We start from the raw sequence: 14,216 nt of genomic DNA, 5'->3' as shown, positions 1-14,216 counted from the left end.
CGTCTCTCTTTCCTCATCCTCAGTCTTGTTCCATTGCTGGATCATTCCCACCCATGTACAAGCATATACTGGTACCTCCTACCTTAAAAGCCAAAACTTCTCCCTTGAACCTGTATCTCCCTCTCACACTGCTGCTCATTTCCATGTTCTGCTTCATCACCAGACTTCTCAAAAATCTTTATACACACTTTCATCTCCTTGTCTGAGAGTCACTCTGTATTCTCGTCCAGCTTCTGCCTCTCACCAGTCCACCAAGGATAATTTTAAAAGAATACCAGTAATCCACAAGCTACTCAAACGTAATGGACATTTCTCTGTCCACATGGTACTTCATTGTACAGCTAAAATAGTTGAAAACTTCCTCTGTCTTGCAAAAACCTCTCTGCTTTTAACTTCTGTAGCATTCCCTGGCTTTTCTTTCTCCCTCTATAACTGCCCTTTCTCAGGCTTCTTTTACTCTTCACAGCTTCTTAGTGTCAGTATTCTCTGGGCTCAGTCCTCTGTTGTCTGCTCTTCTTTCTCTTCTCAGAATTTCATCCATCTCCCTGGAACTTTAAATACCACCTGTATGGTGGTGGCACCACATTTAAACCTCTAGCTAGATAGTTCAGACTTCTTGATTCCCAGCCCCACCCCATCCTGCAACCCTGCAGATGGTTTCGCTGCCCTACTCACGTGGCTGACAAAGTCAGAATCTGAAATTCATGTTTGATTCCTCTTTCTCCTTCATTTTTTTAAAATATAAATTTATTTTATGTATCTCTGGCTTCATTGGGTCTTCGTTGCTGCGCGCGGGCTTTCTCTGGTTGCGGCGAGCGGGGACTAGTCTTGGTTGCGTTGCGCGGGCTTCTTATCACGGTGGCTTCTCTTGTTGCGGAGCACGGGCTCTAGGCACGCGGGCTCTAGAGAGCAGGCTCAGCCGTTGTGGCGCACGGACTTAGTTGCTCCGTGGCATGTGGGATCTTCCCGGACTGGGGCTTGAACCCGTGTCCCCTGCATTGGCAGGTGAATTGTTAACCACTGCGCCACCAGGGAAGCCCCTCTCTTTTATTCTTTCCAGTCATTCCAGTAGCAGCTCTTTTCGATCCTACCTCCAAAATCTATTTCGAGTCTACCCATTTACCTTTATCACCATGGCTGCAATAGTAATGCATACCTCTCTCATCTCTTGCTTATACTCCCCTATTGGCCTTCCAACTGAGATCCCAGTTTGCCCCCTCCCAGTAACCACCCAGCTTCCAGCCAGTCTTCTTAAAAGTAAAAGGGATCCTGTCAGTTCCCACTTTAAATATTGAAATGGTTTCTCATTACTTTCGCCAGCAGGCTCTGCAGATATATTCCTGGAGTCAGACCCTGGATTCGCCACTTTTTGACTGTGGTAAATTGCTTACTCCCTCCATGGCATAGTACTTGGTGGTAAAGTTAAACAAGATAATTCATGTAAAGCACTTATAACTGTGCCTGGCACTCAGTAACTGTTTACAATTATTGTTAATGTTATATGGCCTACAGAGCCCTGTGAGATCAAACTTCCCTGGGCCTAAGGTCTCAGACTAAACACTTGAGAATGTCTTTCCTAATGCCTTTCTTCAAAGTTGGATTCTCCTTTAATTTTTCTCTACCTCAACAACTTATTTATTTACTTTATACTACTTACCATCTCTGATTATCTTTTTTTCAGCCTGTCCTCTCCCCTAGACTATAAGCTCCATAAAGAGGGGTCATGTTTACCTTGTTCACCATTTTATCTATAGGATATAACACAGTTCTTGCTATATTATGTATTTATTGATAAAGATAATTAAAGAATCTCACATTCTTAGTAAGACCTTTTGGAGATTTATTTTTTGGCCAGTTTTTCATTCTGATTCCATTTGACTTAGAAGAGAACATTTCTTTATAATGCTGTAATTTGTTTTGTATGTCATGAGGGAGAATCTTCTTTATCTCCTCCCTTCAAGTTTCTTATGTAAGGACTAAACTGGGGAAGAGAACAAGATGTTGATAAAGAAATTTCTTTGGTTTATAAGGTAAGCTTTCTCATATTTTAATATTGTACTTTTAGTGTACGGAATAACTTATGACTCAAAAATGGAAATTTTGAAGCATGATATTGTGCAGTATCAACATCATCTATTCTGGTTGTTCACTTTGGATCCCACCCAAAGGTTATTTGTTTTTTGTGGGTTTTTTTGCGGTATCTGGGCCTTTCACTGTTGTGGCCTCTCCCATTGTGGAGCACAGGCTCCGGACACGCAGGCTCAGCGGCCATGGCTCACGGTGCAGCATGTGGGATCTTCCCGGACCGGGGCACGAACCCGAGTCCCCTGCATCGGCAGGCGGACTCTCAACCACTGTGCCACCAGGGAAGCCCAGGACCTGAAAGACCTTAAAATAGTCTTTCAGAATGAACACTAAGGATGGAATTACAGACACATATTTCAACTAAAATTAAATTATATGTGTTAATAAAAAGAGTATTATTCTTATTAGGGTATTATTTTAAATACTTTTCTAATTTCTAATATATTTCTTGTCAACATACAAATAATTGGAAAGAGTATACCTAATAGAAAGTGGGAGCTTTTCTTCCAGACCACAGTAATATCAAATAGTTGCTCACAGTTTTCCTTTGCTTCTAAAATACAAAACTTCTTTAAAGATATAGTCTACTATATAAATCTTTAAACAGAAGTTTTTAATATATTTTTCACCTTGGTACTTTCAATATTTATAATACATTTTTGCAAGTCAGTATGCTCTTTTGGTTAGATCCTGCTCATAATAATATTTTCTTTAGAACAAAAAATATTTTCAACAAAAAAAAAGGGAATTTTTTTTAGTATATACCTTACAATTATTGGGTTAGTCATCTTAGGCTTTGCTCTTGGCTGATTGGTTACATAATCTTGGTTATATAAGCAAACTTTTTTAATGTTCCATTTGTTCTATGAGATAAAATGAAGAAATTGAAAGCTTACAGTCTTTAGAAGTCGTTGAAAATATTGATAACAGGAATCAGATTTTCAGTCAAAATTATGGATATGTTGGTTTGATTAAGGGAATATAAAATTAATTTTTCCTAATAGCTTCTGCCTCTCTAATATACATGAATGAGTGTGTTATCTTTGATTAAGTCTTTGATTAAATGATAGAAATATAATCTTTTTCAGATCACTTCAGTATTCTTTTAAATATTGTTATTTTTAAAATTTGTTATCTCAAACTTAGAAGTGCATTTACTGAAAATTTTTTGTTTTTTTAACCAGCACTAATAATGAAAAGTTCAGCATACAATGGACAGTTCTCTTAACTAGCTTTTCCTCTTCCATTTTTCCTCCCTTCCCTTCTGTTGCAGTGAAGACTGTTAAATTAAATCAGGTCTATGCAGCATTATGCTTCATGCTTGGTTTTATTTGAGTGGAATTATTGATTTCACATATAGCAAGCACTTCATTTATATGGGTTAGCTTAAAAAAGTCAGTAGTAAAACAAAAGCCAAAAACCCTCAGTAAAACAATATGATATACACACCTATAAATGACCTTTAGGCTTAAAAATTTTTCTAAAAACCAGTTAGTTTTTGTTTGTTTCAGGTATTTCTATTAGTTCCTAATATTAACATTAGGAAACAAGCAATAATAGTTTTTTTTTTTTAATTTATTTATTTATGGCTGTGTTGTGTCTTCGTTTCTGGGTGAGGGCTTTCTCTAGTTGTGGCAAGTGGGGGCCACTCTTCATCACAGTGCGCGGGCCTCACTATCGCAGCCTCTCTTGTTGCGGACCATAGGCTCCAGACGCGCAGGCTCAGTAATTGTGGCTCACGGGCCCAGTTGATCTGCGGCATGTGGGATCTTCCCAGACTAGGGCTCGAACCCCTGTCCCCTGCATCGGCAGGCGGACTCTCAACCACTGTGCCACCAGGGAAGCCCCACAAGAATAGTTTTGATCTGACTCCTAGAATGTACTTTAAAACATGGTGGGCTCAAGGTGGCAAATAAAAGTAGAACTTTTCTTATATAGGGAAGTACTAGGAATAATGGGTGATTGCCAGTGTCAAAAGCCAGAACAAACACATGTGTCCCATAGAATGTGGTGGTCTAGAACTATTGGAATCATAGTTCTTCCAGGAGTTGATAAAATAGTCTATCAACAGCCGATTTACCCATTGGGGCAGGGACAATATTTCAGATATATAGATTTGTCTAAATATCTTTTAGACAAATCTATATATTTTAGATTACCTTTTTGTGGAACACCTCAGTTGAATATGTAGAACTTCCATTTATTTTACTAATCTTTGCTAGGCTGGAACTTTTAGTTTTTCTCCTTTTATGTAAATGAATAAAACCAATTCCCATATTTCCAAGGAAACAGAAAACATATAATCCAAGCTAGTCTTCCCACCATGTTTGTTGGCAGCCTTACATCTGTCAGAGGGTAAATAGTTGTCTCTTATTTTTCTTTGTACTTTTTATTCATGTAAAATTCCTTAAGGTCCATAACAGAGGTTAAATTCTCTTTAAATATTTTTGTTTTAAAAGAAGTATTATGGTTTAATAGAAAATATGTAGAACTTAAAGTAAGAAGGATTGGTTTTCCTCCTTGATAAGTTTATCCACATAAGCTTGGGCAAATTGTTTTAACCTGACTCACTTCTTGGTGGTGAATTTGAAATGAATGACAATTCCTTCAGCATTTACTTCATGGGCTTTGCAGTTGTTAAATAGTATGATTGTAAAAGTATTTGGTAAACTGTGGACTATTCAGTGTTGATGATAGTATTATAAACTTTACATGCAGCCTTTATAAACTCATGAATATGGAAAAGAGCAAGACAAATTTCATTTAATAAGAAACTTTCCTTTTAGTTAGTGGGGTGTTATAGAGTGGTGTTGACTATGTGTAATATAAATAGTTATAACAATTTAATTACCCCTGTTACTGAACATAAACTAGTTTTTGCATACTACTATTATTTTTATTTTTATTTTTATTTTTTTTGCGGTACGCAGGCCTCTTACTGTTGTGGCCTCTCCCGTGGCGGAGCACAGGCTCCGGATGTGCAGGCTCAGCGGCCATGGCTCACGGGCCCAGCCGCTCGGCGGCATGTGGGATCTTCCTGGACCGGGGCACGAACCCGTGTCCCCTGCATCAGCAGACGGACTCTCAACCACTGCGCCACCAGGGAAGCCCATACTATTATTTTTAAAAAGAAGTAAATTCAATGATCTTACATTCTTTTGTGGACAAGTACCTTAAGCCCATATTAAATAATATTTTTTTCAAAATATTTATTTTAAATATTTTAAAATAAAACTTTAGTATTTTAAAAATTAACATTAACCAAAGCAGAAAGCTTTCCAGGAATTAGCAAAGATAGATTCATGTTCATTTTTTGTCAAAGATATGATGAATACTTTTTTTTCATAGGCACCACGTTGCTAGCCCATCTGCCCTGTTAGTATTGTAGTGTTAAAGGTTAGCATAAATTACTGTTAATCACACCTTTCTAGTTCTTAATTTAGTTAATAACCTTTGGAATTACAGAGAAACAGAATGTATGTTTGTGTTTGTTCTATATATAGAATAATAATCTACTTAGTATTGAAAATAGACCAGTATAAATGACTGAATTTACCACCTTTCAGTTTACATTTATGTTGCTTCACTCTTAGAGAAAAATGCTAGACACTGTAGACCCTTGAATGAATCACTTTGGGGATTCTTTTTAAGAGAGGTATAAGCACTTAGAATGATTTTCTTTATTACGGTGGCAGCTTTTTAAAAAAAAATATCTGCAAGACTTGAGTGATCCAAGTATGTTCTTGTTGTGACAACTTAAATAAAATTTAGTTATTTCTACTTTAGCTTGGGCTCTAAGTGATTTCTGTAGATGAAACTTCAGTCAGTTTTTAATATTTATGTGTTCACCCATTTCATTTTTTAGGAGATTTTATGAAGATGGAGCAATTGTCTTGGGTGAGGAAGCAAATATGCTTGCTGGCATGCTGCTTGGACTCAATGCTATTGACTTCAGGTATTTCATCTAACTATATGCATTATGACTTAAAATTATTCTACCTCATAATAGTTTCTACTTATGATTCTTTTCTTTCAGTTTTCTAAGTAAAGCACACAGTTGGATATTGATTTGATTTATGTTGTTCCCTTTCGAATGAGATCGGTTTTCTAAATAGGTTTGCTTTCAAAAAAGAGGCTGTCTCCAACTTAGGGAATTAACTGACAACCTTGCTCTCTAGTTTGGGTAAAAAGAAAGCTTGGACCACATCCTGCCAAGCAGAGAAGTCATGCACTCTGGTAGCACTGAAGTAAGGTTTTGGATCTCATCTCTTAGTATTTTTCAACTACTGCTTTAAAATGAAAAAGAAATACACTAAAAGAAGATTCAAATCCAGGAAGATTTTCATTGTCTTATGTAGTGACATAAAGAGGATATTGACAGGCTATCTTAGGTATGTTATGTTTCTTGTTTTGTATCTAGAGTATTAAAAATTTTGTTAATATCTGCTTTTATTATCAACAAGATGAATTGATTTCAAAATAAGATTACAAGTACTAAAAATGGACATTGTAAGTTCTTTTTAGGTTGATGGCAGCATCCTTTTGCATTTCTTTAATTGATCTAAGATTTTACATTGTACTAAAAGTAAAAGGTTTGTCTAGAATAAGAACTGAAATATGAGAATGAAGGAAGTATTATATTTTTATTGAAATATATCACTTAAAAATCCAAGAATATTAACAAATAAGTTTAAAACTTAAATGAAAATCTAGTTTTCATTTTTAGTTTATTTTTTGAACTAAAAAATAGTGCTACCCAGTTTCACTGAGGTTAACTTTTTCTAGTAAATCACTTCATTTTCAAAATACTTTTCACTTTGTAACTTTCCTCTCTTTAAAATTTGATAAGTGGGATTGGGTTAATTAGCTTAATTCTTTATGATGAACGTGATGGATGCAGTTATGAAGGTTGTCTTTATGATCCCTCTAAGGGTGTTAACTTTTTACATGGCATGTTGCTGGCTCTGTCCAAATACTTTACAACTTAATTTATTTTTTGGTTGGAAAAAAAAAAAAACTGGGATAAGAATCTAAACTCTTGGCTTATTGTAACCCACTGATACTGTATAGAGAGAAAGTGTCCTAAGGATGCATTAGTAATGTTTCTATAAATGAAGGAAAGCCCATGTAAAATGTTGCCACTTTGATTCTTTCCTTATTCAATTCTGGAAAAATACATACTGCACCCTTGATATCAACATATTAGAACAAGTATTTCAACAGGCAAATTTCCCAAAGAAACCAAAAGGTAGTGGTTCATATATGAATTTTTTTCTTTTTTAATTATTTAATTTTATTTATTTATTTTTGGCTGCATTGGGTCTTTGTTGCTGCTTGCGGGCTTTCTCGAGTTGCGGCTAGCAGGGGCTATTCTTCCTTGTGGTGCGTGGGCTTCTCATTGCAGTGGCTTCTCTTGTTGCAGAGCACGGGCTCTAGGTGTGTGGGCTTCAGTAGTTGTAGCACGTGGGCTCAGTAGTTGTGGCTTGCGGGCGGGGTTCCAGAGCGCAGGCTAAGCAGCTGTGGCGCACGGGCCCAGCTGCTCCGTGGCATGTGGAATCTTCCCGGACCAGGGCTCAAACCCATGTCCCCTGAGTTGGCGGACGGGCTCTCAACCACTGTGCCACCAGGGAAGCCCCATGAATTTTTTTCTAATTAGACCTTTTTAGGAGATATTAAGTGTCACTTGAGAATTTGTAAGTGTGAACAACAAGGCTTCATTTGAAAATTCTCTAGTGATGTGTTAAGAATTTAATAAAAACCAAGATAGTATGAAATAAATAATGTTTGAACAGGTTTCTCAGTAAGTTTTACTTATGCATATTTATGTAACAGTGTTAACTCATACAAGACTTTGTTATTGATATGGAAGGTAGAATATCTTTATGAGGTGTTTATAACAAGTCACATTTAAATTACAAATAAAAAATTCACCTGCAATTTGATGAAACAAATGTCTCTAACAAGAGATTGTTTATAACACTTTGATTTAAATTTTTATGTATTAATATATTTACTGTCTATTGTCTTAGTTTCTGCCTGAAGGGAGAAGGATTAGATGGCAACTTTCCTGCTGTAATAGACTATACACCATATTTGAAGTTTACCCAAAGGTATTTGACATTTTGAAATATGTTATTGAAATCTTAATTTATAATTGAATGTCTTGTGCAATATATTCATCTGATTAAAACTACTTTTTATAAAACATTTATTTCAGTATCAGAGATCATTCAAAAATATAAACTCCAGTTGTGTTTTTAGTATATACGTAAATATATAGTTTTTACATAATTGTAATCCCAGTGTAAATATAGTTTTTAAAAAATAGCATGTATTTCTACTGCTGTAGTCCATATAATAACTTTAATAGCTCTATAATAGTCCATTGAGATTACAAAACTATAATTCATTATTTAGATTGTTTTTCATTTATCTCCCTTATAATGAAAAGAATAATGAACATTTTTGTGCAAATAAATTTTCCTTTGTTTCTGTTGTGAATTTATAGTTATTCAGGTAAGTACAGGGAAAAATTTTGTGGCTCTTGAAGTCTGTTCTTAGAGTTGTATCAGTTTATCCTACTACCAGTATTTTGTGAGAGTTATGGATTTTCCATGATCTCATCAGCATTGAAAATTGATCAGATGAAATCTAAAGATATTCTGAAGATCTTCTTACATAATTGACTTCCTGAATAGAATAATGATCTTTATATACTTCTTTTTTTTCACATCTTTATTGGAATGTAAATGCTTTACAGTGTTGTGTTAGTTTCTGCTGTACAACAAAGTGAATCAGCTATATGTATACATATATCCCCATATCCCCTCCCTCTTGCACCTCCCTCCCGCCCTCCCTGCTGCAGAGAACATTGTGGTAGATGACTCTTTTTGAATTATGGTTTTCTCAGGGTGTATGCCCAGTAGCGGGATTGCTGGGTCATATGATAGTTCTATCTTTAGTTCTTTTAAGGAACCTCCATACTGTTCTCCATAGTGGCTGTGTCAGTTTACATTCCCACCAACAGTGAAGGAGGGTTCCCTTTTCTCCACACCCTCTCCAGCACTTATTTTTTCTAGATTTTTTGTTGATGGCCTTTCTGACCAGTGTGATCTGATACCTCATTGTGGTTTTGATTTGCATTTCTCTAATGATTAGTGATGCTGAGCATCTTTTCATGTATTTGTTGGCCATCTGTATATCTTCTTTGGAGAAATGTCTATTTAGGTCTTCCACCCATTTTTTAATTGGGTCGTTTGGTTTTGTGATATTGAGCTGCATGAGCTGCTTGTATATTTTGGAGATTAATCCTTTGTCCATTGTTTCATTTGCAAATATCTTCTCTCATTCTGAGGGTTGTCTTTTCATCTTGTTTATCGTTTCCTTTGCCGTGCGAAAGCTTTGAAGTTTCATTAGGTCCGATTTGTTTATTTTTGTTTTTATTTCCCTTACTCTAGGAGATTGGTCAGAAAGGATCTAGCTGTGATTTATGTCATATAGTGTTTTGCCTGTATTTTCGTCTAAGAGTTTTATAGTGTCTGGCCTTGTTTAATCCATTTTGAGTTTATTTTTGTGTATGGTGTTAGGGTGTGTTCTAAGTTCATTCTTTTACATGTATCTGTCCATTTCTCCCAGCACCACTTGTTGAAGAGGCTGTCATTTCTCCATTGTATATTCTTGCCTCCTTTATCAAATATAAGGTGACCATATGTGCGTGGATTTATCTCTCAGCTTTCTATCCCGTTCCATTGATCTATATTTCTGTTTTTATGCCATTACCATACTGTCCTGATTACTGTAGCTTTGTAGTATATATAGTCTGGAGTCAGGGAGCCTGATTCCTCCAGCTCTGGTTTTTTTTTTTTTTTTTAGAAGATGTTGGGGGTAGGAGTTTATTAATTTATTTATTTATTTTTGCTGTGTTGGGTCTTCGTTTCTGTGTGAGGGCTTTCTCTAGTTGTGGCAAGCGGGAGCCACTCTTCATCGTGACACACGGGCCTCTCACTATCGCGGCCTCACTTGTTGTGGAGCACAGGCTCCAGATTTACAGGCTCAGTAGTTGTGGCTCACGGGCCTAGTTGCTCTGCAGCATGTGGGATCCTCCCAGACCAGGGTTCGAACCCGTGTCTCCCGCATTAGCAGGCAGATTCTCAAACACTGCGCCACCAGGGAAGCCCTCCAGCTCTGTTTTTGTTTCTCAAGATTGCTTTGGCTATTCCAGGTGTTTTGTATTTCCATACAAATTGTAAAATTTTTTCTAGTTCTGTGAAAAATGCCATTGGTAATTTGATAGGGATTGCATTGAACCTGTAGATTGCTTTGGATGTAGTACAGCCATTTTCACAATATTGATTCTTCCAATCCAGGAGCATGGTATATCTCTCCATCTGTTTATGTTATCTTTGATTTCTTTTATCAGTGTTTTATACTTTTCTGATTACAGGTCTTTTTCCTCCTTAGGTAGTTTTATTCCTAGGTATTTTATTCTTTTTGTTGCAATGGTAAATGGGATTGTTTCCTTAATTTCTCTTTCTGATCTTTCATTGTTACTGTATAGGAATGCAAGAGATTTCTGTGCATTAATTTTGTATCCTGCAACCCTACCAAATTCATTGATTAGTTGTAGTAGTTTTCTGGTGGCATCTTTAGGATTTTCTATGTATAGTGTCATATCATCAGCAAACAGTGACAGTTTTACTTCTTCTTTTCCAATTTGTATTCCTTTTATTTCTTTTTCTTCTCTGACTGCTGTGGCTAGGGCTTCCAATACTATGTTGAATAATAGTGGCGAGAGTGGACATCCTTGTCTTGTTCCTGATCTTAGAGGAAATGCTTTCAGTTTTTCACCATTGAGAATGATGTTCGCAGTGGGTTTGTGATATATGGCTTTTATTAGGTTGAGGTAGGTTCCCTCTATGCCCACTTTCTGGAGAGCTTTTATCATAAATGGGTGTTGAATTTTTAAAAAAATTTTTATTTACTTATTATTTATTTTTGGCTGCATTGGGTCTTTGTTGCTGTGCGCAGGCTTTCTCTAGTTGCAGCGAGCGGGGGCTACTCTTCATTGCAGTGTGTGGGCCTCTCATTGTGGTGGCTTCTCTTGTTGCGGAGCATGGGCTCTAGGCGCACGGGCTTCAAGTTGTGACACGCAGGCTTCAGTAGTTGTGGCTTGCGTGCTCTAGAGTGCAGGCTCAGTAGTTGTGGCACACAGGCTTAGTTGCTCCGCACCATGTGGCATCTTCCCAGACCAGAGCTTGAACCCGTGTGCCCTGCATTGGCAGGCAGATTCTTAACCACTGTGCCACCAGTGAAGTCTCTCTTTATGATTTCTTTCCTTCTACTAACTTTGGGTTTTCTTTGTTCTTCTTTCTCTAATTGCTGTAGGTGTAAGCTTAGATTGTTTATTTGAGATTTTTCTTGTGTCTTGAGTTGAGCTTGAATTGCTCTGAACTTCCTTCTTAGAACTGCTTTTTCTGCATACCATAGGATTTTGGATTGTTGTGTTTTCATTGTCATTTGTTTCTAGGTATTTTTTTATTTCTTCTTTGATTTCTTCAATGATCTCTTGGCTATTTAGCAGCGTGCTGTTTAGCCTCCATGTATTTGTGGTTTTTACAGTTTTTTTCCTGTAATTGATTTCTAATCTCATAGTGTCGTGGTCGGAAAAGATGCTTGATACGATTTCAATTTTCTTAAATTTTCCAAGACTTGATTTTTGACCCAAGATGTGGTCTATTCTGGAGAAAATTCGTGTGCACTTGAGAAGAAGTGTATTTTTCCGCTTTCAAGTGTAATGTCCTAAAAATATCAATTAAGTCTGTCTGGTCTATTGTGTCAGTTAAAGCTTGTGTTTCCTTATTGATTTTCTGTCTGGATGATCTGTTGCTGTAAGTGGGGTGTTAAAGTCCCCCAGTATTATTGTGTTACTGTCAATTTCTCCTTTTATGGCTGTTAGCATTTGCCTTATGTATTTTGAGGTGCTCCTTTGTTGGGTGCATAAATATTTATAATTGTTACGTTTTCTTCTTGGATTGATCCCTTGATCATTATGTAGTGTCCTTCTTCATCTCTTGTAACAGTCTTTAATTTAGAGTCTATTTTATCAGATATGTGTATTGCGACTCCAGCTTTCTTATGATTTCCACTTGCATGGAATATCTTTTTCCATCCCCTCACTTTCAGCCTGTATGTGTCCCTAGGTCTGAAGTGGGTTTCTTGTAGACAGCATATATAAAGGTTTTGGTTTTGTATCCATTCAGCCAGTCTGTGTCTTTTGGTTGGAGCATTTAATCCATTTACATTCAAGGTGATTATCGATATGTATGTTCCTATTACCATTTTCATGACTGATTTGGGTTTGTTTTTGTGGGTCTTTTCTTCTCTTGTGTTTCCCTCTTAGAGAAGTTCCTTTAGCATTTTTTGTAAAGCTGGTTTGGTGGTGCCGAATTCTCATAGCTTTTGTTTGTCTGTAAAGCTTTTGATTTCTCCATCAATGTGAGTGAGATCCTTGCTGGGTAGAGTAATCTTGGTTGTAGTTTCTTCCCTTTCATCACTTTAAATATGTCCTGCCACTCCCTTCTGGCTTGCAGAGTTTCTGCTGAAAGATCAGCTGTTAACCTTATGGGGATTCCCTTGTATGTTATTTGTTGCTTTTCCCTTGCTGCTTTTAATATTTTTTGTTTGTATTTAATTTTTGATAGTTTGATTAATATGTGTCTCGGCATGTTTCTCTTTAGGTTTATCCTCTACGGGACTCTCTGCGTTTCCTGGACTTGATTGACTATTTCCTTTCCCATGTTAGGGAAGTTTTTTTACTATAATCTCTTCAAATATTTTCCCAGTCCCTTTCTTTTTCTCTTCTTCTTCTGGGACCCCTATAATTCAAATGTTGGTGTGTTTAATGTTATCCCATAGGTCTCTGAGAGTGTCCTCAATTCTTTTCATTCTTTTTTCTTTATTCTACTCCCCACCAGTTATTTCCACCAGTTTATCTTCCAGCTCACTTACTGTTCTTTTGCCTCACTTACTCTGCTATTGATTCCTTCTAGAGTATTTTACATTTCAGTTATTGTGTTGTTCATCACTGTTTGTTTGCTCTTTAGTTCTTGTAGATCTTTGTTAAACGTTTATTATATTTTCTCCATTCTGTTTCTGAGATTTTGGATCATCTTTACTATCATTACTCTGAATTCTTTTTCAGGTAGCTTGCCTGTTTTGTCTTCATTTATTTGATATTTTATGTTTTTACCTTGCTTCTTCATCTGTAACATATTATTTTGTCATTTCAGTTGTGTTTTTTTTGATGGTTGGGGCTGTATTCCTGTCTTACTGGTTGTTTGGCTTGAGGCATCCAGCACTGGAGTTTGCATGCAGTTGGGTAGAGCCAGGTCTTGGTCCTGAGATGAGGACCTCTGGGAGGCCTCACGCCAATTAATATTCCCTGGGGTCTGAGGTTCTCTGTTAGTCCAGCGAGCTCGGGCCAACCCCCAGCCTGGGAACCAAGATTCTGCAAGTTGCATGGTGTGGCAAAAAAAAAAAAAAAAAAAAAAAAAAAAGCAAGCAGTACAATAACAAAGAATAAAAAATAAAATAAAATTAGAAAGATAAAAAATATATTAGGAAAAATAAAAATATAAGTGAAACAACTTCAACAAGGTAAAACAAAACCACAACAGAAAAAAAAATAAACAAATAAATAAATAAATTTTTTAAAAGGGGGGGGAACAAGCCAAAAGGAGCAGAACAATACAAAGTATAAAGAATACAATAAAGTTAGAAAAATAAAAGATTTATTAGAAAAAATAAAAGTGTACATGAATCAAAAACAGGGTAAAATAGAACCCCAACCTAAAAGAAGAAAAAAGAAAAAAAAAAGCCTTGACTAAGTGGGGCAGAGTTTAGGTGGGGTTTGGAACATAGGCAAGGGTGGGGTTTAGGGTGGGGCAGGGCCTAGGTGGGGGGTGACGTTTCAACGTGGGGCAGGACCTAGGCTCAAGACCCACACCAGCTGGAAAAGGTCTTGTGGGCGGGGCCTAGGCGGGCAACGTTCAAGTGTAGCGGGGGGCCTCTGCTTAGATCCTGCGCAGAAGGGGAGAGCTAGCACGTCCAGAGAAGGGCCTCTGGCATGTGGG

The 14,216-nt window shown here is 36.8% G+C and overlaps 1 protein-coding gene across 5 annotated transcripts in view; it reads left to right on the top strand.

Annotated features, from left to right (window-relative positions):
* RUNDC3B (RUN domain containing 3B) overlaps window positions 1-14,216 on the top strand; it is a 143,407-nt gene that overhangs the window by 73,244 nt on the left and 55,947 nt on the right. For all 5 annotated transcript variants that reach the window (XM_067042665.1, XM_067042666.1, XM_059074176.2 and 2 more), the window contains 2 exons: window positions 5,951-6,040; window positions 8,115-8,195. In XM_067042665.1, coding sequence (XP_066898766.1) covers window positions 5,951-6,040; window positions 8,115-8,195 — 171 coding nt within the window. The remainder of the gene's footprint in view (window positions 1-5,950; window positions 6,041-8,114; window positions 8,196-14,216) is intronic.

This window comes from Kogia breviceps, chromosome 9, assembly GCF_026419965.1.
Source record: "Kogia breviceps isolate mKogBre1 chromosome 9, mKogBre1 haplotype 1, whole genome shotgun sequence".
Taxonomy (NCBI): domain Eukaryota; kingdom Metazoa; phylum Chordata; class Mammalia; order Artiodactyla; family Physeteridae; genus Kogia; species Kogia breviceps.
The sequence above is the reverse complement of the archived record's forward strand: the minus strand, read 5'-3'. Positions and strand labels throughout refer to the sequence as shown.